At 44.0% G+C, this 20,590-nt stretch overlaps 1 protein-coding gene and 1 non-coding gene across 16 annotated transcripts in view; one reads left to right on the forward strand and one right to left on the reverse strand.

The window, feature by feature from the left end:
• The window catches only part of CLASP1 (cytoplasmic linker associated protein 1), a 268,343-nt gene that overhangs the window by 159,618 nt on the left and 88,135 nt on the right, over nt 1–20,590 (reverse strand). For all 15 annotated transcript variants that reach the window (XM_032353912.1, XM_032353910.1, XM_032353909.1 and 12 more), the window contains exons 3-7: nt 14,587–14,665; nt 12,750–12,853; nt 11,473–11,564; nt 9,513–9,588; nt 4,621–4,718 (exon numbers count right to left, since the gene is read on the reverse strand). In XM_032353912.1, the coding sequence (XP_032209803.1) occupies nt 4,621–4,718; nt 9,513–9,588; nt 11,473–11,564; nt 12,750–12,853; nt 14,587–14,665 (449 nt within the window). The remainder of the gene's footprint in view (nt 1–4,620; nt 4,719–9,512; nt 9,589–11,472; nt 11,565–12,749; nt 12,854–14,586; nt 14,666–20,590) is intronic.
• Nucleotides 15,215–15,340, forward strand: LOC116598017. Its single transcript, XR_004288927.1, has one exon. It is a non-coding gene; the product is annotated as a U4atac minor spliceosomal RNA (small nuclear RNA).

Here is a 20,590-nt window from a genome sequence, read left to right on the forward strand (position 1 = left end):
TGGGCTTAATATACAAAGATGTATAGATAAACATAGCAGAAAAAGAAACAAGGGGAGAAAACAGAACTATGTAAGAATAAAGTTTTTAATACTGAAATTAATTAAGGATAATAATTCTAACTAGGCTTCCACAAATTATGATGGCAACTGAAATCCCCAAACACTAAGAAAATAAAACAAAACAATCCAAAACCCAAAATAACAACTGTTGGCACTGCTGGTGGGAATGCAAAACGGTGCAACAGCTGTGGAAAACATAATGGTGGTTCCTCAAAATACTAAACATAGTAGTGTATTTGATCCAGCAGCTCCACTTCTGAAATCTAACCACAAGAGCTGAATGCAAGTAATGTAAGAAAGATCTGTACAACCACTTTCACAGCAGCATTATTCACAATAGCCAAAAAGTAGAAGCAAGTGTCAATCCACAGAGGAATGGAGAAACAAAATGTGAAATCTACACACAGTGGAATTTTATTCAGCAATACAAAGGAATGACTCATGGTATAATATGGTTGAACTTTGGGGGCGCCTGGGTGGCTCAGTGGGTTAAGCCGCTGCCTTCGGCTCGGGTCATGATCTCGGGGTCCTGGGATCGAGTCCCGCATCGGGCTCTCTGCTCAGCAGGGAGCCTGCTTCCCTCTCTCACTCTCTGCCTGCCTCTCTGCCTACTTGTGATCTCTGTCTGTCAAATAAATAAATAAAATCTTTAAAAAAAAAAAAAATATGGTTGAACTTTGAAGATATTGTGGTGAGTGAAAGAAGGCAGTCAAGAAAAAGTTACAGTTTGTGTGATTTCCATGAAATGTCCCAAAACAGGCAAATCCATAGAAATAAAAAGTAGACTAGTGGTTGTCAGGAACTAGGGAGAAGGAATAGAGAGTGACTGCTGATGGATACAGGGATTCTTTTCAAATGTTCTACTGATAGCAATGACTGACACACAACTTTCTGAATATACTAGAAACAACTGAACTGTTCATTTTCAAGGAGATACGGTAAATTATAAAAATATGAAAATTATGGTATAGAAATATTTCAAGAAGGCTCTTATTTAAAAAACAGAAGTGGAATACTATAAAAAGGCACCATACAACTGGAACAAGAAAGGCAAATTTTTAAATCAAATACCCAATATTCAAGTGGTCATAGTATAACTATCATACTTGTAAATGTAAGTTTTATATTTACATCTACCTATATTTATAAATACAGTAGCCATATTCCTAAGTACCTTACTCAGAAGACATGAGGTTCCAGAAGGAAAAGCCCTCCAAGTGTACCATGCAAATAGAGAAAAATGTTCTCTCAGACAAGACCCATCATCATTAAGTTTCAGACCAAGAAAATCAAAGTTATCTACATAGGATGAAGAAACAGAATGGCTTTAGAATTCTCCATGGAAACACTGAAAGCTGGAATGACTCAATGAGGCACTGGCTTTAACATTCTGAATGACAGGAGCCTGAGTGGCTCAATCAGTTAATAAGCATCTGATTTTAGCTCAGGGCATAATCTCAGGATCCTGGGAGCAAGCCCCATGTTAGGCTCCCCTGTCTACTTGTCTACTTGTCCCTCTGCCCCTCCCCCTGTTTGTTTTCTCTCTCAATAAATGAGATCTTAAAAAAAAAAAAAAATTACTTTAGCTACCAGAGAGACAATACTCAAACAACAACCAAATGCATGGCCCAGAAGTGAAATTCCAGCTCCTCCCAAGTGGAGCAGATGAAAGGACAGGTCTCCCCCCAACTGTGAAAGGGAAAAAGGAGCTGCACCTCAAGGCACATTTTTTATCTTAATGCTTACGTCACTGAGCTGATATTATCAAGGCATTTTATTCATCACACATTTCCTAGAGATAGAATTAATCTTCTCAAACACAGCACTCACTCAGTGGACAAACTTTTAAGAGGGCAGCATTTTCATTTCAGGATGAAATGCATGTTTCAGAAAGCACCACGCATATCCCACACTATGTTATTAGTCCTATGGCATATCTTGCTAAGCCGAAAATCTGTGATGCTCACATAACAGCAAAACAGATATATATAAATGACTAACAAAAGTCTAGAATGTTCAAGTATTCCCATCAGCCACTTGGAGCCACAGACAGCAGACAATGAATCTTCTAAACAACGGCAGAATTCTTCCAAGGTCTCATTCCATTCGTATGTGTCCCTGGCAAAATCAAACTAAAGGTGGCGGCCAGGGGCTCCAACCCTCACAGTGCTAGTTAAGTGTCTTGTAATAAATACGAAGAAACACGAAGTTTTGGCCTCTTTCGCCAGAGTAATGCCTCTGAAGCACCAACAGCCTCCCTCTCCAGGCACCATGTCTACCAGAGTTTTACAGCCACAACCGAGAAGGATGTGGGCCCATTTCCTTAGGACCACCCTCTGCATGTGGTCTAAAAATTTTAGGAAGGATTTTAAGTCACATCAGGGATCAGGAGCCTCATTCCCATTCACAGAGGACCAAACTAACTCTTCTGCAGCTGTTCATTTAAAAAAAAAAAAAAAAAAAAGAAGGGAGGGTGGTGGTATAAAAACCAATCACTGGGAGTCTGAATGAGAAGGTTCTAGCCCCCGGTTGGGTTGGCATGAACTGCCCCCTGGGACCTGACCTCAACTGCCCTGTGTGTTGGGGTCCCCAAGTCCACATGCAGGTTTAATGACTGGCTGAGAGGACTCAGGACTCGGTGCACATTCACACTCATGGCCATCACTATCATACTTAGGACACTCCCGAGAAACCAGCAAAGGGAGAAGGTACATGGGGAAAGGTTTGCAGGAAACCAGGCACAAGCTTCCCAGAGCCCGTCCTGGTGGAGTGGCATCACAGAAGACATGCTTATCCCCAGCAACAGGCTATGACAACGACAACTGTGTGCCGTGCTATCTTCCAGGGCTCTGCTGGGGCTGGTCATGCAGACACTCCCTGAAGTAGCACTTAGCAACATGCCAGACTACCCAAAGGAAAGCAGATGATCAGTGTAACACACACTGCCAGGGCACCGTGAGCCACTCTTGCCCACTCTTTGGGAATGGGAAGTCCCCCCAGATCAAAGCTTTCAGCCGCCAGCCCAGGGGCAGCATTGCAAGTCGGCCTCCCCTAAGGATAGCAGTTTCCTCTGAGCACTCATCTCTCCAGACCTCCGTGTCACCATGTCACCTCCCAGGAGTATGGGCTTGCTATAGAAGCCTTCAGACAGAACACAGATGTCCCACTAGGTGAGATGGTGCTCATAGCCTAGAGCCACTGGGAGCTACCCAGCCTGGTGAAGCCCCCACCCCCAGCAGGAAAGGGCTTCACTGCTCATAGCCTGTCTTCCCAATGATGACACTGACATCATGAGTAAACAGCCCTCTCCCGCCAGTCCTGCCATCCCTGCTCACCTGGGCCCTCCAATTTTCCCTAGGACACTATGTAGGGTTTTTGTCTTTAAGTTTGTCTTTCTCCTATGCGTTCCCCCATATACTCAAAGACAAGAAACCTGAGGTTCATAAAACACAGGAACAAAATAAGTCTATTCTCACAGATTACCTGTTATAAAAAACATGAAAACAGTTTTATCCCCACCTAATAATCTTGCACATAGCTCAGGGGCCATCGTGAGAGCAACCCGGGAGACAGGACTCTCAAAAACAGTGAGTAAAGCCCCAGCTGCCTGCTCACAGAACCCTTACTTTAGGGTAAAGGGCCTGCTTCCATCATAGGTAATTAAGAAACATCAAGATAGAGGACTCCAGTATATTTCAAAATCCCAACCCATATTTAGACTCCCAATATTCTGTAAACTCTTGTGAAATGGGGTAGAGAAAATTAAAAGGGGAGTCAAAAGAACAGGGCTACCCTCTGAGCTCTGACTCTTACTGTGTGCTCTCCCAAGTCACTTCATGGGTCCTTCTACCTCCCGGACACAGTGACGGGCTCAGACAAGCTGCTCCAGAAGCCCAGGCCACGTGTAGCTCCCCAGGACTAGCATATTACTCTCTCCCTTAAAGGAATGGGGCGGAGCACAAAGGGTCTAAGATTCCCCCACCATAGTTAAAATTATAGATATCCAGTTGTTCATTATTTTTTTAAAACGCTGACTACAACAGAGACATCCGTGGACTCAGTTGGTCTTGGATCTGATGAGATGCGGATGCCCTTGCACTGGCCTCTATGAATTGAGACTGGCAGAAAATTACTTTTTCAAAGATGCTTTCCAGAATTATTACTTCTTTATTTCTACCCAGGCTCATTCTGGAAAGGCTTCATTAATTCAAACAAATATGTTTAAAGCACCTACTGCACTAGGTCCTTGCTGCAAACAAGATATAACTACACAAGCCAAAAAATGCTCAAATTGTTCAATACCTTTCAATTTTAAACACGCTTCTAGAATCAATACATGGCATGAGATGTGGCTAGATGTCTGGGTGACAGTCCTCCTTTTGAGTAAGTGGAATGGGAGGGGCCCCAAAATACGATCTGAATAAGGCCTCCAACCACCAATCCTCTGACCACAGATTCTTTGAATATAATCACCACTGTAAATTAAGTAATGCAAACCAGGCGGTTAACGGAAGAAAGAAGATGAGAAGAGCAGAAGGAAGGAAGACAGTCTGAACTCACCGGGACTGCGGCAATCCTTTCTTACTGAGGTCTGCCCTCACACGTTCTCCCACGTGTCTGTAAATCTCCACTAAGCTGTTTATTGCTGCGTCTCGAACCTAGACGTAAAAGAAGAGATCTTACAGCTGCTCTGTGTCAGTCCACAGCGCTTCCTGCTGGGGCACAACAGGCTGTACGCCACCCCAAGTTTATCACCAATCTGCCAGTGCAACTGTGATACAATCCCTTATAGATGTTTGACTAGACAAAGCCATGATGCTGGTACAATTCCAAAGGGGAAATTCAAGCCCCTCCCTGTACATGTGTTAAAGTCCACATCCCTTAGTGCTTTCAATTTTTTCAGAGGATGTCAGGAATCCAGAATTTTCAGATCACTTTCCCAAAACAGAAAATACTACAAATAAATGAATTATATACTAAAAACAAAACTCCATGTAAAAAGCCTTCTAGATTGAACTCAATAAAATACTTAGAGAGCAAAAAAATAGGTAGTAAAAGCCATTATACATAGAGCCCTGTATTCAAGAAGCTAATGGTCCTAAAAGGGGCTTGGTGGAGGGGAGGGAGGGGAGTGTAGTCCATAAATTCTTCATTTAATACAGAGCAGGATGTAATATAGATCATACAGAAGTGCGAAAAACTCACACAGTTTAGAGAAGGGAGCAAATATACTAGATGATAGCAAGAAACATTCTCTGAAAGAGGAAGGAACCACTTAAAATGTGCTTAAGGGACAGCATTTTACCAAATAAAGATGGAATGAGACAGGTTCCAAACAAGGTACAGCCTGTGCGCAAAGGCATGAAAGCAGAGACACATGGCATGTGCTTCAGGAAGAGCGAGTAAGTAGTTGGAAAAACACAAATACGAACTAAGATAAGAAAGCAGCAAAAAAAAAGGCTTAAGAAACAGAACAGATTTAAAACAAAAACAGGGAAATCTGAATACGGACTGTACATCAAATGTTACCATTTTTAGCAATACTGAATTTCTTAGATATGAAAATAACATGTAATTCTATAAGAAAATATCCTTGTTATTGAGAGATATAAATGGATGTATCTCAGAGCAAAAACATCAGGTCAGAGCAAAAATATCATGGTTCAGGGAAAAAAAAAGTGCGTTTCTATGTGTGGGTATGTGTATACATACAGGGAGAAAGAAAACAAATGTAACAAAAATGTTAACTGGTAAATACAGGTATTACTATTAGTCCTAGTATTTTTCCACAGGTTTAAAAGTTTGCCAATAAACACACAGTGGGGTGAGGGGGACAACTTTCCAGTATACCCTGGAACCAAGGCCAGCCTGTGAAGGTTGGGGAGGAGGGGAAGGGTACTTACTTCAGTAGGCAGAGAGGGGAGCAACATGCGCTTGTGTTTGGTCTCAAGCAATGACATCAAAATAACAGAGAATAAAAGGCAGAGGAAGGAAGTAGGGACACAATTTACAATTCTCAATACCGCCGGCTACTCCTGATTTAATAGTATTACAGGTTATACGACAGTTAACTTCACAGACCATTTTTCCCCGATGGTGGAAAAGGGCAAATGTTATGGTACAGACTGTTTGCATTCCCACCCCCAATATATTGAAGTCCTCATTCCCCAGCACAACTGTACTTAGAGATAGGACCTATAAGCACATAACTGAGGTTAAACAAAGTCATAAGAATAGGGCCCTGACCCAACAGGTTTGGTGTCCTTCAAGAAAAGACACCCACAAGCTGGCTCCATTCTCCATATGGGCACAGAGAAGTTATGCGAGCACACAGGGAGGGAGCAGTCTGCAGACCAGGAAGAGACCCTTCCCCCCACGTCCAGAACCAGACAATGCTGGCACCCTGATCCCAAACTACCAGGCTTCAGAACTGTGAGAAATGTATTTCTGTTCAAGCCACTGGTCTATAGAATTTTGCTATGGTGGCCCAAGCCAACTAATAGATTATCAGTTTACTTGGGAAAAGAAAGACCTTCTGAATTTAGGCAACATTTTGATACAGAAACATGGATTTACTATACAAGCTGTTAGTGCCACTGTCTCCTGAAAATGACTCAGCCTGCTTTCTAATGAATGATACCTGCTCAGAGCCCATCACCTGAATGAGCAAGCAACATCCTGTCCTACTCAGAAAGTCTGGACCATCATCAGTTTAAGAGATTTAGTGGGAAAATGACCAGCCTTAGAATCAAAGCACAGCTGAGTACCTCCTTGGCCCTTTAGAAACTGTGTAATCCCAGATCCAATATATAAACTATTTTAGTCTCCACTTTCTCCTCTGTGAGCTGAGGGCTGCTTGGAGGGCTAGAAAAAAACAACAAATTCATTCCACAAGTATCTAAGCGACTAGTAGATGCCAAACTAAAGTGCCTCAATGGCCCAGGCGGGAACCTGGTAACTGGTATACAGTGACAAATGACTCTGGCAGAGGACCCTGCTGGCAGAGAGAAGAGGGAAAATGGAGGGGGTCGGGCAAACAGGACACCATCACCCAGCCTGGGAGCAATGTAGGTATGGTTTGGCCATATGTAATCTTTCAAGAGAAATCAGGAATACGAATCTTTCAAATATAAGAACACCAAAACTCCTAAACATAAAGTTAAAACGCTGTGCAGACGCATGCGCCCACACATGAGGCTGCGATCGGGTTTCAGGCCAGCAGTGTGGAACCTATGTATTGCATGTATAAAACACTCCGCATGCGACTAGTGGAAGGAGTATATCTACATCTTCTGAACCAATCTCCTTAGCCTTCAAAATCATCATTCCTCAGGCTCCAAAGCTATCGGGTCAGACAGCATTTGAGGGTCTAGAGCACCCTCGATTCAGGAAATAGGGCAGAACACATTTTCTTCATTTTCTTCGGTCTACAAAGTACTACACTCCAACTGCCAAGGGACATTCTGTAAAAGCAGCTCACTCAGGCTGAAGGCAGCACGGCGGCGCTCACTAACACAGCCACGCGGGCCCCACACTGCTTCCGCCCACCCACGGCTCAGCATTAAAAAGGTACCCCAACATTTCAGGCCACTGGGAGTACACAAGAGCCCCAGTACATTAAACGCTACCTGGCGGGCCCAAGTTGAATGCTCTACAGAATGTGAGCTCTTCAGATCTGTGGCCTCCGCGCAGGACAGCTGTTGACTAGGATATAGAGGAGGCTAGCCACCTGCTGGGGCGCACAGCAGGAAAGACTGATGAAAAGTTTAAAGGAAAGGCAAGAGCACAGGCACGTGCAACATATACACACAGCCCAAGAGGAGGAATGATTCCGTGCATTAGCAGCAGAGAAGCAGGTGGTACTTTCCTGGCTGGAGGGCTCTGGGAGACATGGACTGCGTGTGTCCGTTTGTGCATGTATACGGGTGCAAATAAACCTTCCTAAGGCAGGTGGGGTTCGACGGATGACTATCTGAGTGCACAGTCTGGGGTACTCCGGCTCTGTCCGCGACAGACTGCCCAAGGGTGCCCACCGAGCACCCACCTCACTGCATGCCAATGCTCAGGGTCCCAGGGGCCCACCGCGTGGAGTCACGTCACCCAAGTGGCCCGTGACAGCACCTGAGTTAGGAACAAGAACTTCAGCTAGCCAGGCTGGCTTTCCCGTTGGACTTAAGGATACCATGTGATAGCAGCAATCACCTAATGTGTAACCTCAATAAGGGATTTTTTTTCTTCCACAGAAAACAAAAATGGAAACAAGACCAAAAAGGGAGAAAAGCAAAACAACCCACTTGGTAACTCAGAATTTTTTTTTAAATTGTTTCTTTTTAAATTAACATTGAAACATAAAAGCGTGATTCAGTAAATTGAAACATCTCAAAATTCCACTTCCAGTGTCCTATACTTTCAGTGAAGGCTGGGTAAAGGAGTGGATGGCAAGAGGAAAGCAAATGAGATCAAAAGAGACCCAGAGAACCCACAGACAGTGCACAGAGGGGCTGGGGACGGGAAAAGCAGCAGCAGGGATAAGAAAGGGCAAAGCCGAGGAAGAAGGAAGGACAAGAGCCAGAGGGGCCCAGAGCCACAGGGACCCGGGAGCCAGGGAGCCGGAGAAGGTGGAAGCAAGCTAGCACAACCTCTGTGGGGACATGTCAGCCATGATCAGTCAGGGTTTAAAATGAGATGCCTGCATACCACGTGTGTTTCTTTGGTAAGTTACTGTTCCAATTTTTGGCCCCTTTATCTAATGAGGTATTTTTCTTATGAGCTCATATGAGCTAATTATCATAATAAAAATGGCCCTCAGTGAAAAACAGAACTGAACCCGTGGGAGAACCGGCACTTCTAAGGCCCAAGCTTGGAAAGTTCTGTGACCTGCCTGGTGACTGCCCACGAATTACCGACTCTTCTACGCTTACATTAAGGGAGTGGTGCTTCGGTGTTTGGTCTCTGGATCTACCTAAGATCTACATAAAATACCATCCGTGCCTCAATAGGATTGAAGGAATTTCATACACCGTCGTATTATACAGCACCCGAACAAAATAGGGGAAGTCTCCATCCCCTCAGAACAGGTCCCTTAGGCCCCTTCCAATCAATCCCCCGACCCCAAGAGGCAAAGCCTGACTGACTGTAATCGGCATTGATTACTTTTCCCCAGCTACCCCATTTGGCTGGAGAGTGAGTGACTAGAGGGACGGTATCTCAGAGGCTGGTCTGGGTGATATCACTTTAAAGGATAACAAGGCCTCAGCCATATAGAGAACAGGGTGGCGTGACCACCATATTCACCAGTGCTAAAGGGCATTAGTGCTCATTACTTGGAACAATTATCTGAGCACTATAAACAGGAATAGAGTCCCACCCACCTATTAGATACACACAGAACACCAGAATGCATCTTAAGGGTCTATAACCAATATTCTTCTTTCTCACTAAAATATACTCACCTGGCTGTTTGGATCTCCAAGTAAATTACATATATGTGGCACAATCTTGCTTAGTGTTAAAGTATGTGCTCCAGAGCTGAAAACAAAAGGAGTGATTTACTGTTGGTGAGAACAAAGGAAAAGAAATGCCCCCCCACACACACCTCCAGGGCCTTCTCGCCCCCTCACACCTCCGCTCCCCTTCCTTCCCATCTTCTGCCCACCGAGTTCCCAAATAAGCATGCCACAAAGGCCCCACCCATTGGCACAGAGTTCAAAATCTTTCATGCTGCTCGCTGACCATGCTTTCTCCCTGGCACTCGGGGCTCTCTCCATTCTGGCTCCCAACCTGCGATGCCAAGCCAGGGCCCCAGCCTTTCCTGCAGCCCTGCCTGTCTCACACACGGCTGCCCCTGCATCATTATTCTGTCACGCAGCAGTTCCTATTTTGCCCAGCTCAGTGTTATCAACTAAACGGCAAGTCCCCTGAGGGTCCTCCTCACTTAACTCTCCACCTGAGCATAGATGAGGCTCAGTGGGAAGACCCTGACAGCGGCCACAGAGGGTTCCAGCAAAACCTTGCCCTGCGGGACAGCAGGAAGTCACCGACCACCTTTCACCATCATAAATGCCAGCACAAATAGCCCTTGTGAATGCCATTCTCTCTGTTAATCTGATGACTTCTTAGGATACATTCTCAGAAGTGAAACCACTGTGATCAAAACTAGAACATTTTTAAGATACAAACCTGGGGAAATTTAATGGTACTAAAAAGGCTAACATACCGAGCGAAACAATTTATAAGGTGACATAAATCTTATTATCCTAGTTCTGTCTCTGAAGTAATATAACTTTACAGGCTGAACTAAAAACACACAACAAGTTAACCATGATTGTGTGACGGTGGTAGAAATATACCGGATCATTATTTCTTCCAGATGTAAATTTTCTGACATATACAGTATCACTTTTATAATCAGAAAAAGTGACTTGTAATTTTTCTATTTTAAAAACTCCTCTCTCGGGGGCCTGGGTGGCTTGGTGGGTTAAGCCTCTGCCTTCGGCTTGGGTCATGATCAAATGTAGACCACAAAGAGATACCACTACATACCCATCAAAATGACTAAAAGGAAAAAAAGAAAAGAACACTCAGTGCTAACAAGAATCTGAAAAAACGGAATTATTCATATACTGCTGGTGGGAATGTAAAACAGTACAGACAACTCTGGAAAACAGTTCGGTAGTTTCGTTAAAATTAAAGCTACCAGAGGACCCCACAGCGGTACTCTTGAGCACCAACCCAAGAGAAATGCAAGCTTATGCTGCTGCAGGAACACATAGGTATGCGTTCGCAGCAGCTCTGCTTGCAGCAGCCAGAAACAAGAAACTATTTGAACATCCTGCAACAGGTGAATGGAGACTCAAAGAGATGTCTGTACCACGGAATTCTCCTCGGCCGTAAGAAGACATCAAATACCGTTCAGGCAATGCCCACATGTACAACCCCAAAGAAATTACGCTGAATGAAAGAAGTTAATCTCAGAAGCTCACATTCTGTTTGATTCCATTTACATAACATTCTTAAAATAAAACCACAGAGCAGATCAGTGGCCGCGGGGCAGGGTGCGGCATGAGGGACGCTGGTATGCTGCATAGGTCTGTACCTCACGGTGTGTGTTGGGAGGGGGGGTCCCTGGAGTGACACACAGGACAGGATAGGACAGAACTGCACACCCAATGCATGTGTGTCACCAGAGGAAACCGTGTCAGCCATGGGCATTGCCTCAGTATTGCTCTCCTGGCGCTATCAGTGCATGGTACACATGTAAAATGGAAAGAATAAAGGACCATGGGGGAAGGGTGCAAGGCACTTCCCCGGACATTTCTCTGCAGTTTCCAGAAATCCATTGTCACTTTGAAACACAAAGTCACAAATAAAAACGCTCGGCCAAGGAAATCCCCCCGCCCCGTCTGGACTTACGCATTGAGTGTGGCAACAAGGCAGAGGCACGTGCCTTCCCGAGTCCGGAAATTCTTGTGCTTGAAGCCTCCCAGCATTCGGTCCCACACATACTGTAGGGGACAAAGGACAGGTGAGAAGAGGAGGAGCCTTTCACTTAACACAGGGATGACTGAAGAGGGACCTCTCAACAGGTGCCAGGTCAGCCCCAGCCACAACCAATCCATTTCATCCCCTCAAGGGCATACTGAAAAATGGTAACTTGTATTTCTGTATCAAGTTAGAGTTTTTCCAAACACATTCCTTTATATAATTGCATTTAGTAATGTCAACAGTTCCAAAAGAAAGGTGTAACCATTCCCATTTCATGGATGAGGAAAGTAAGAAAAAGCAAGGCTTGGGTCATCTGCCAGAGAGCACACAGTGCTACTGCTCTTCTGGTCTGGACAGCTGTCCCCGCCTTAGCCACAAGTCACACATGTGCTCATCTTTGAAGACGTTCTGGGTTTTACCTTCCCTGGATGGCTTTTCCTAATCCCTCTGCCATCCTACCCACCTATACGTGAAAGAGCGAGAGCCTGGAAGGCAGGGCTGTGTCCCTCTGTCCATCTATCCGCCAGCAGCCCCAGCTCACTAGCAGATAGGAGTGAGGACTCTAGCCAGCCTCCTGACTCCCCAGATACCACAACCACCTCTTCTCAGAAAAACTGAGACAGTTACACAAATGAGCTCAAGAGTCTAATGGATTCAACCAAGCACTCGATACCCATGATAAGCCCACTATTTTAGTCAACGTATACCCTTTGCTATTTATTACTTTTTAAAACATCCTCTATGGGGGTGGGGGGGGGGGCTGGACAGTGACAGATAAAATGTTATGAAAATTTTCATGTGAAACACATCAGCTTAAAAGAAATTAAACCTTGGGACATCTGAGTGGCTCAGTCAGTGAAAGCATCCTACTCTTGATTTTGATCTAGGTCATGAGATCAAGCCCCAAGATGGGCTCCATGCTGGGCATAGAGCTGCTTAAGATTCTCTCTCTCTGTGTGTCCCTCTGCCCCTCCCACACGCACATTCTCTCTCTCTCTAAAATAAAAATTATATAAATAAAGAGGTAAGTAAATTTAAAAAGTAAATAAAAAATAAAAGAAATTAAATCTATTTTTAAGATTTAATTAAATCTCTCCCTGCCAGAGAAAGAGCATGCATGTGCTAGGAGAGGGGTTTGCAAACAGAGAGGGAGAAAGAGAATCTCAAGAAGACCCCCCACCGAGCAGAGCACATCCCCCGGCTACCTGGGGATTAGCAGCTTGATCCATGATCTTCAGCAGCAGAGTCTGGTCTTGCTCTCGCACGGAGTCTTTAGCGTCTCCCAGTCTGTCTATTAAACTTGGCAGCACTGAAAAATCGAAACGCAAATTAATCAAACCAAGGCCAATTTTGGAGAGTCTGCAGTTACCAAGTGGGTATTTCAATTACTGGGAAGACAAAACGCTGGCCTAAATGTGGTACACTATCCTAGAACCACCAATCCTCACAATTCTACTCTTCCCACTAAAACCTTTTCAAGCTACTATAAGAATGTGCAAAACCAGGCGCCTGGGTGGCTCAGTGGATTAAGCCTCTGGCTTTGGCTCAGGTCATGATCTCAGGGTCCTGGGATCGAGCCCCGCATTAGGCTCTCTGCTCAGTGGGGAGCCTGCTACCCACCCCCGCCTCTCTGCCTACTTGTGATGTGTGTGTGTGTGTGTGTGTGTGTCAAATAAATAAATAAAATCTCTAAAAGAAAAAAAGATTAAAAAAAAAGAAGAAGAAGAAGAAGAATGTGCAAAACCCTTTGCATGGACACAGCACTTTTCTTCCTTAACCGACCTTCCTCCAGCTAGCTCCTCGCACGTTTAAAGCTGGTGAAATATTAAGAAGGATGTCAGTGGAAGACCCTGGCAGGATGGAGTCAACACATAAGGAAGTTTAGGTAAGAGAGGGCTCCAGCACATTCACTGGGGATAGAAGGAGCAGGCACTTACAACTCAGCCTCTCGTCTACACTGTGCGTCTGTCCTTTCACTGAGTATATATACACGCATGCATATTACACTCCAGCTGTGGCTATCAGCTAGTGCTCCAAGGGCATTTACCTACCAGAAGTCAGTTTACTTAGCTGCTTCTAAGAGTCTATAAACCTTTCTTTTACAAGAGATATCCCTGAACAACTCAGTTAACTTATGAGGAAAACGAAATGTTATTAAAATATCAAATATCTCAAAGTAAGGGAGGTTTAATGCCAGTTAATGACATTTAATGTTAATGACACTTAATGCCAGAATAGGAAAAGAGTTCTTAACCTTATCTGAAAAGGCATATTGACCAGGAAGTTAACAGAAAATAACAAATACACACATAGCAACCAAAACTGAGAAGTTCTGTAAGGAAATCCTTGTACGAACAGAGCTGCTTGGTGCTTATATTGTCATTATGAAATTCCAGAGGTCAAGAATTTAGAAATGACTAAATCATCTCTTAAATGATGAAACGTGCTTATTTTTTATTTCATTTTGCTGACATAAATAAAGAGCGATCATTTAAGGTGCATTTGTAACAACATTTATGATCTAAATGGAAACAGTTAACACCTAGGATATGATATGGAAAAAACACAGCCACATCCGATTTGCAGACCTTCTCAAGATGGGAAAGCAATGCTTCTCAACCGGGGCAAATACAATTCTGTCTGCACTAAAATGTGATAGTTGATCTGTACAAAGAATCTGTGTAAAAATAAAAGAATTAGCAGTAATGCCCTGCATAAGAACACAAAAGCTGGAAGAATCCAGCAGAAAGGTATGGTAAAAACAAAAAGCATGAAGATGCCAGCAGATGTGGTGAGGTGGCTGGATGTGGGGTGACCCCAGGAGGGTCAGTCCTCCGAGCAGTGGTGCACCCCAGCAAGCAAGAGACTGAAGGAGGCCTCAAGGGCTGGCTGGGAGGGTGGGAGGACTAAAGCGGAAGGGTGGGTGCGGTGGGGGGTGGGGGCTGGGTACGGCTACGTGGAGGATCTGGGGACACAGAGCGAAGGCTGGGGGCTGGACGGTGTAGAATGTGGGGCCCCGCTCCACACCTACCCACAGCTCACCTGTGCCAATCTGTGCCTTGAACCGGTCCTGCAGCCGGGTGACCAGTGCGGACAGGATGTCCATGCCGAGAAGAACCACCTGCAAGGGGAAACACCGGGAACCCATTAGCCGCTGGCCTCGGAGCCCACGATCTGGCCCACCAGCTCCCAGGACGCTCCCCCATTCCTGGTGCAGTCCGATAGCCCGGAGAGCGCACGCCGACTAGCAGAATAAACGGGTTGTCAAGAGGACCGCTCTGATACACAAAGCGCTGTTCACAGCTTGAACACAAAACGTAAGGTGGTATGAAAGGAAATAAAAAGCAGCCAGAGCGGGGATACACCCAAGACGCCAGCGGACCAGCGTGGAAGCCTGAGCCGCGGTCCCGCCCCCTACCGGCCCCGCCCCGGCGAGTACTGCGTATGCAAATTACTCGCAGCTGGTGCGTAGCCTTCTGGGTAAAACCAAGCAGCCTGTTCGCGACCTTCAGAGCCTCAGAAAACAAGAAGCTGCTGATTTGCTTCGGCAGCTGTACTTAACACAGGTACACTAGCTACCAGGCGGCTAGGCCGGGCGTTTCGGATTAGTCACCCCAACGCTACCCGGTATTGGCGCTTCCTCCTTGCAGCGCACGCCCAAGCCTCACCAACCATCCTTTTCTTGGGGTTGCGTTACTGTCCAATGAACGTCTAGTGAGGGCAGTACTGCTAACGCCTAAACAACACACCCGCATCAACTAGAGCTTTGCTTTACCTTGGTGCAATTTTTGGAAAAACGAAAACCCTAAAGTACTAAGGAGAGCTTATTGTTTATATAGAGCGGGTGTATTGTTGTGCTGTAACGCTAGAGAGCGCTCTACTCAATATCACTATTCACTAATCAACGTATCTCTTCTCAAAACTTCCACGCGGTAATTACTTCTATTAAGAGTTAATTTCAATACAACAGTTATATTTCTCCTTTATCCCTGTTTATCCAGGAAAGGAGACTCATCTACTTAACTACTTCTATTAAGAGTTAATTTCAATACAAGTTATATTTCTCCTTCATCCCTATTTATCCAGGAAAGTTGACTCATCTACTTAACGATATTAAGAGTTAATTTCAATACAACAGTTATATTTCTCCTTTATCCCTGTTTATCCAGGAAAGGAGACTCATCTACTTAACTACTTCTATTAAGAGTTAATTTCAATACAAGTTATATTTCTCCTTCATCCCTATTTATCCAGGAAAGTTGACTCATCTACTTAACGAATTCTAAGAACTCCCAAAAAATAAGTGGAGAAAAGGAAGCTTGCTTCATAAAACAGCTTTTGCACTTCACTACGCGATTAGCAGACGTACTGAGATTATGTTTAAAAAAGTATGACGCCACCTTAAAAATGACAACCCTCCCTACAAACCCTTTCTCAGTAGGAAGCCGTTTTGCTTTGTGCTACTATCCTTAGAACATGGTTCAAAACTAAATGAAGTAGCCCAGTAACTTACAGAACCAATAAATGAACTAGACTGAAGCAATGATAACCCTAACATCAAGCGCTGTCATTATTTCCTTTCATCTGTCTGCCACTGCAGCTTGTAAATGCAAAGACTGCAGGCTTTTTTTCTATTCAGCTTGGAATCCACTACCTCGAAACTGCCAGATCACAACCTAAACTGTCCTTGCAAGGACTGGCTCCTTGAAGATATCAAAGGAAGTAATTCTTACAATTCTTTATAAAGAGAACATTAGTTGGTAGTTTTTTTTTTTTTTTAATATGTAGTGGTATAAAACATTTAAAAATAGTGGCTTTACTTATCAGCTAAAGAGGATTTAGGTATCATACACTGATTTCCTCCGAAGAGTACAGTACAGAAGTAAAGGGGAATATTTTAACAGTGGAGAAACCTGAAAAACACCACCTCAACCAGACAATCGGGGTCAATATCAACAGTCGCAATTCATGTTGAACAGCACTTGCTGTTGTGTGATTAAAATGACATCTGTGATGTTCTCCTCCAAACCCTTAAGCCCAATTTAATAATGAGTAAAACATCAAACTCCCATAGATGGACATCCTACAAAATAACCCGACCAGCACTGCCAAGGTCATCTAAAACATGGAAGTCCAAGAAACTATGCATAACTTAGAGGTGTCTGGAGACACATGATGACTAAATGTGATGTGGTGTTCCGGGTGGGATCTTGGAACAGATAAAAGCCAGTAGGAAAAAAGTGAGGAACTGAATGAACTTTGTTAGGACTTGAGTTAATAATGATGCATCAGTATTGGTTTATAATTGTAACTATAACATACTAATGTTAGATGTTACTATAGAGACTGGGTGTGGTGTACATGGACACTCTCTACACCACCCTCATTTTTCTGTAGATCCAAAACTGTCCTAAACATTAAATCTTGTATTTTAAAAAGAGAAGCCCATCACTTAATTGGAACTGGCTGTTTCCTGATGAAATCCTAAGCATGAGTGTGGCTACATTGCTGGTTGGAGGTTGGAGTTCGTTACAGTAATAGTGAGAATGCTGCCTTCAAGTGCTCACCACATCCCTTCAGAACTCATTCAAGACTAAGGTGTAAGAGGTGTAAAATTGTAGGATAAAGGCATTGTGTTGTACCTTGAGAACTCATCTGTTTCAAATGAATTCATTACTAATCAGTAAACTAGCTTGTTTTTGTTTTGTATACAAGGGGTTTACTGACTGTTTACCACGAATCCACTGTTGTGCTATATTTATTAGGGGAATTTTGAGGAAACACAAAGCACAGTATTCCTACGTTCAAGGAGTTTTGCTGTGGAATCAAGCATAAACTCAGAAAATGAAATGGAATATTGAAGGAGGTGCTTGAAGGAGGGCAATTACACATTCATTTTGAATGAATTCAAAATTCTGTCAGATATCATAGCCCTTGCTGGTGAAGCTATATGTGGGAATTTGAGAGAACACTGTCTTTCATCTTTTCCAGAATGGAAGTTTACTTGGTAGTTTTGATCAGTTCAGGCCTAGCTCAATCCTAAAAAGTAAATTCCAAAACATCTTGCTCAGACAGACTGGGGAGTCCAGAGACTCCCCCGCAAGAAGCCTAGGTTGGCAGATGCTGCCAAAGCCCAGTGAAATAGGACAGGAGAGGACATAACACAGCACCGTGCACCTTCACCGCAGAATAAACTACTCTGGAAGGAAGCAGAGGGGCTCATTTATAGCTGTCTAGTTCACCCTGAGTCACAGCCCCAGTGGACAAGGAACGGAATCATCACCCACAAATGTTTATCTTCACAGCTTAGGCCCTGCTCCTATGTTTCCATTTCCCTACTGAATACGGGGCTACATGAATAACTCATTGCCCAGAAGACCCCAATTATTGGCTGTGAAGACTCTGTGTGCCTCAATTTCCTACCTATAAAACACGGACAGCAGCAGCAGCAGACTCACAGGTTGCTGTGTGTATGGGAAGTGCAGGATATAATGCTTGGTGCGTGGTAAGGGCTAGCTAGCCTCCACCTCTGCTGGCTGTTACCACCAGCTCACTGTCACTGCCAGTACCATGGACAACGGGTACAATCAGTGCTCCCGCGAGGCCTACGATTCGAAGGCTTCCCAGAAAGAGTCACACTACGTGAGGCTAAGTTTTGAAAAACCAGCCTTGCACCAAAGGAAGACACGACCTCAAGGCAGAGAGAAGTGCGCAGGCAAGGTGTGAGACTGCTGCCACGATGGGGGGACAGGTGGAGCCGAAGGCAAGGCTGGGAAGCCGCAGGGGACGTGGCTGCCGAAAGGCCTCAGACATGTCTGCAGGATGACAGGGCAGCCATTGAAGGGCTGGATTGGTAAACAGGGAGTGACAGGGAGCTGGAGATTTCGACAGGGCACAGCGACCAGCATGAGGAAGCCAGCCTGGGAGAGAGGGCAGAGGCACTGGGGGAGTGGGGCTCACACCCAACAGTTACTGCCTTTAGTTTCCACCAAGCCATTAACTCTGCATTACCTTCAAGCACCTCCTTCAATATTCCATTTCATTTTCTGAGTTTATGCTTGATTCCACAGCAAAACTCCTTGAACGTAGGAATACTGTGCTTTGTGTTTCCTCAAAATTCCCCTAATAAATATAGCACAACAGTGGATTCGTGGTAAACAGTCAGTAAACCCCTTGTATACAAAACAAAAACAAGCTAGTTTACTGATTAGTAATGAATTCATTTGAAACAGATGAGTTCTCAAGGTACAACACAATGCCTTTATCCTACAATTTTAAAAACATGCTTTCAAACTAAGTGAGTAATCACCAAGTACCTCAAACTAACCCTCATGCTGAAAACAACTAAAAATGCTAAATTAAAAAGAACATCTGCTTGGAAACATCGGAGAACAAGGAAGGCGAAGGAAAGTGAGCAGGTCCTGAAACACAAGTAAACTAAAAACCAGAGGGATAAGCATGCAGCCAATAGTTAACTTTTGCCCTTGGGCCATTTAAACACTGGGAAGGGACAACCAAGCCAGTGAGAATTGCTTTCAGTGACCACATGGGTCTAGGAGAACAGAGGTTAGATTTCAAAGCCCTCAAAGGCTGATAGCCTGGACAGACTCCTACAACCTCGGTTAGAAATCCAAATGGCTATACCTTAGGAGAGTGAATTTAAAGTAAAATAGTCTTCAGATGGACCACAGACCAGCTTCCAAGAATCCTGATGGCCAAATAAATATCAACCCCTAGCATCAGATGGAAATGATCTTAGCTTAGGTGGTGCCTTAAAAACCTTGGCAGATGGAAACCCGCATCACTTCCAGATAGAGAGAATATCATGCTCTCTGGTCCTCAATTTACCTCTCTGAACACTTTCCAAATGCAATGTCCAAAACACAACCAGAGATAACCTGGCACACCAAAAAACTATAGCTAAAAGTAGGAGAAACACAGACACACATGAATTAAGTACATGAAAATAATTAGAAATGGATATGAAAATGGTAATTCTGGGATTCCTGGCTGCTTTAGTCAGTAGAGCATGTCTCCTGAGTTCAAGCCCTACTTTGGGGGTTGTAGGGCTTCAACCTACCTGTCCAAAGTAGTTTAAGCCCTACTTTGGACACAGAGCTTACTTAATAATAATAATTCTTACAATGTGTAAGAACATAAAATATGTGATTAAAATTGGGAGAAAGAAATTACAACTTTAAAAAAAAGGGGCGCCTGGGTGGCTCAGTGGGTTAAAGTCTCTGCCTTTGGCTCAGGTCATGATCCCCAGGTTCTGGGATCAAGTCTGGTATCGATATCGGGCTCTCTGCTCCACGGGGAGCCTGCTTCCCCTACTCTCTCTCTGCCTGCCTTTCTGCCTACCTGTGATCTCTGTCTGTCAAATAAATAAATGAAATCTTAAAAAAAAAAAAAAAAGTGACATCGATTTTTTAAAAGCACCAAATAATACAATACAATACCAAAAATCAGTACTCCATGGATGGGCCTAAAAACACACTGGACACTAAGTCTGCAGGAGAAACAAAAACAAAATGAAATAAAAGAGGCAAAAAATGAAAAATTCAAAAGAGCAGGTAAGAGACAAAAAACAGACAGAAAAGAACTAACAAGTTTAAATGGAATTCAAAAAGGAGAGTAAGCAACATCAGGTAAAAAGCAATAGCTGACACAAATTTGGATCACTATTTTAACAAAAAAAGAAAGGAGGGTGGGAGGGAGGGAAGGAAGAAAAAAATAACAAGTGTTGGAGAGGACATGGGGAATTAGAATTCTTGGTATACCACTGGTAGGAATATAAAATGGAAATATAAATGGAATATAAATGGAAAATAATATGGTGCGTCCTCCAAGAATGAAACACAAAATTACCATATGATCCAGCAATTCCGTTTCTGGGTACATACCCAAAAGGAGTGAAAGCAGGATTCCAACAGATATTTATATATCTATGTTCCTAGCAACATAATTCAAAATAGCCAGTGGAAAGAGCCAAATTTTGAACCAAGTGTCAAGTCAAGCATCATACTTAATGATGAAATACGGGGGG

Source organism: Mustela erminea, chromosome 8 (genome assembly GCF_009829155.1).
Source record: "Mustela erminea isolate mMusErm1 chromosome 8, mMusErm1.Pri, whole genome shotgun sequence".
Classification (NCBI taxonomy): Eukaryota; Metazoa; Chordata; class Mammalia; order Carnivora; family Mustelidae; genus Mustela; species Mustela erminea.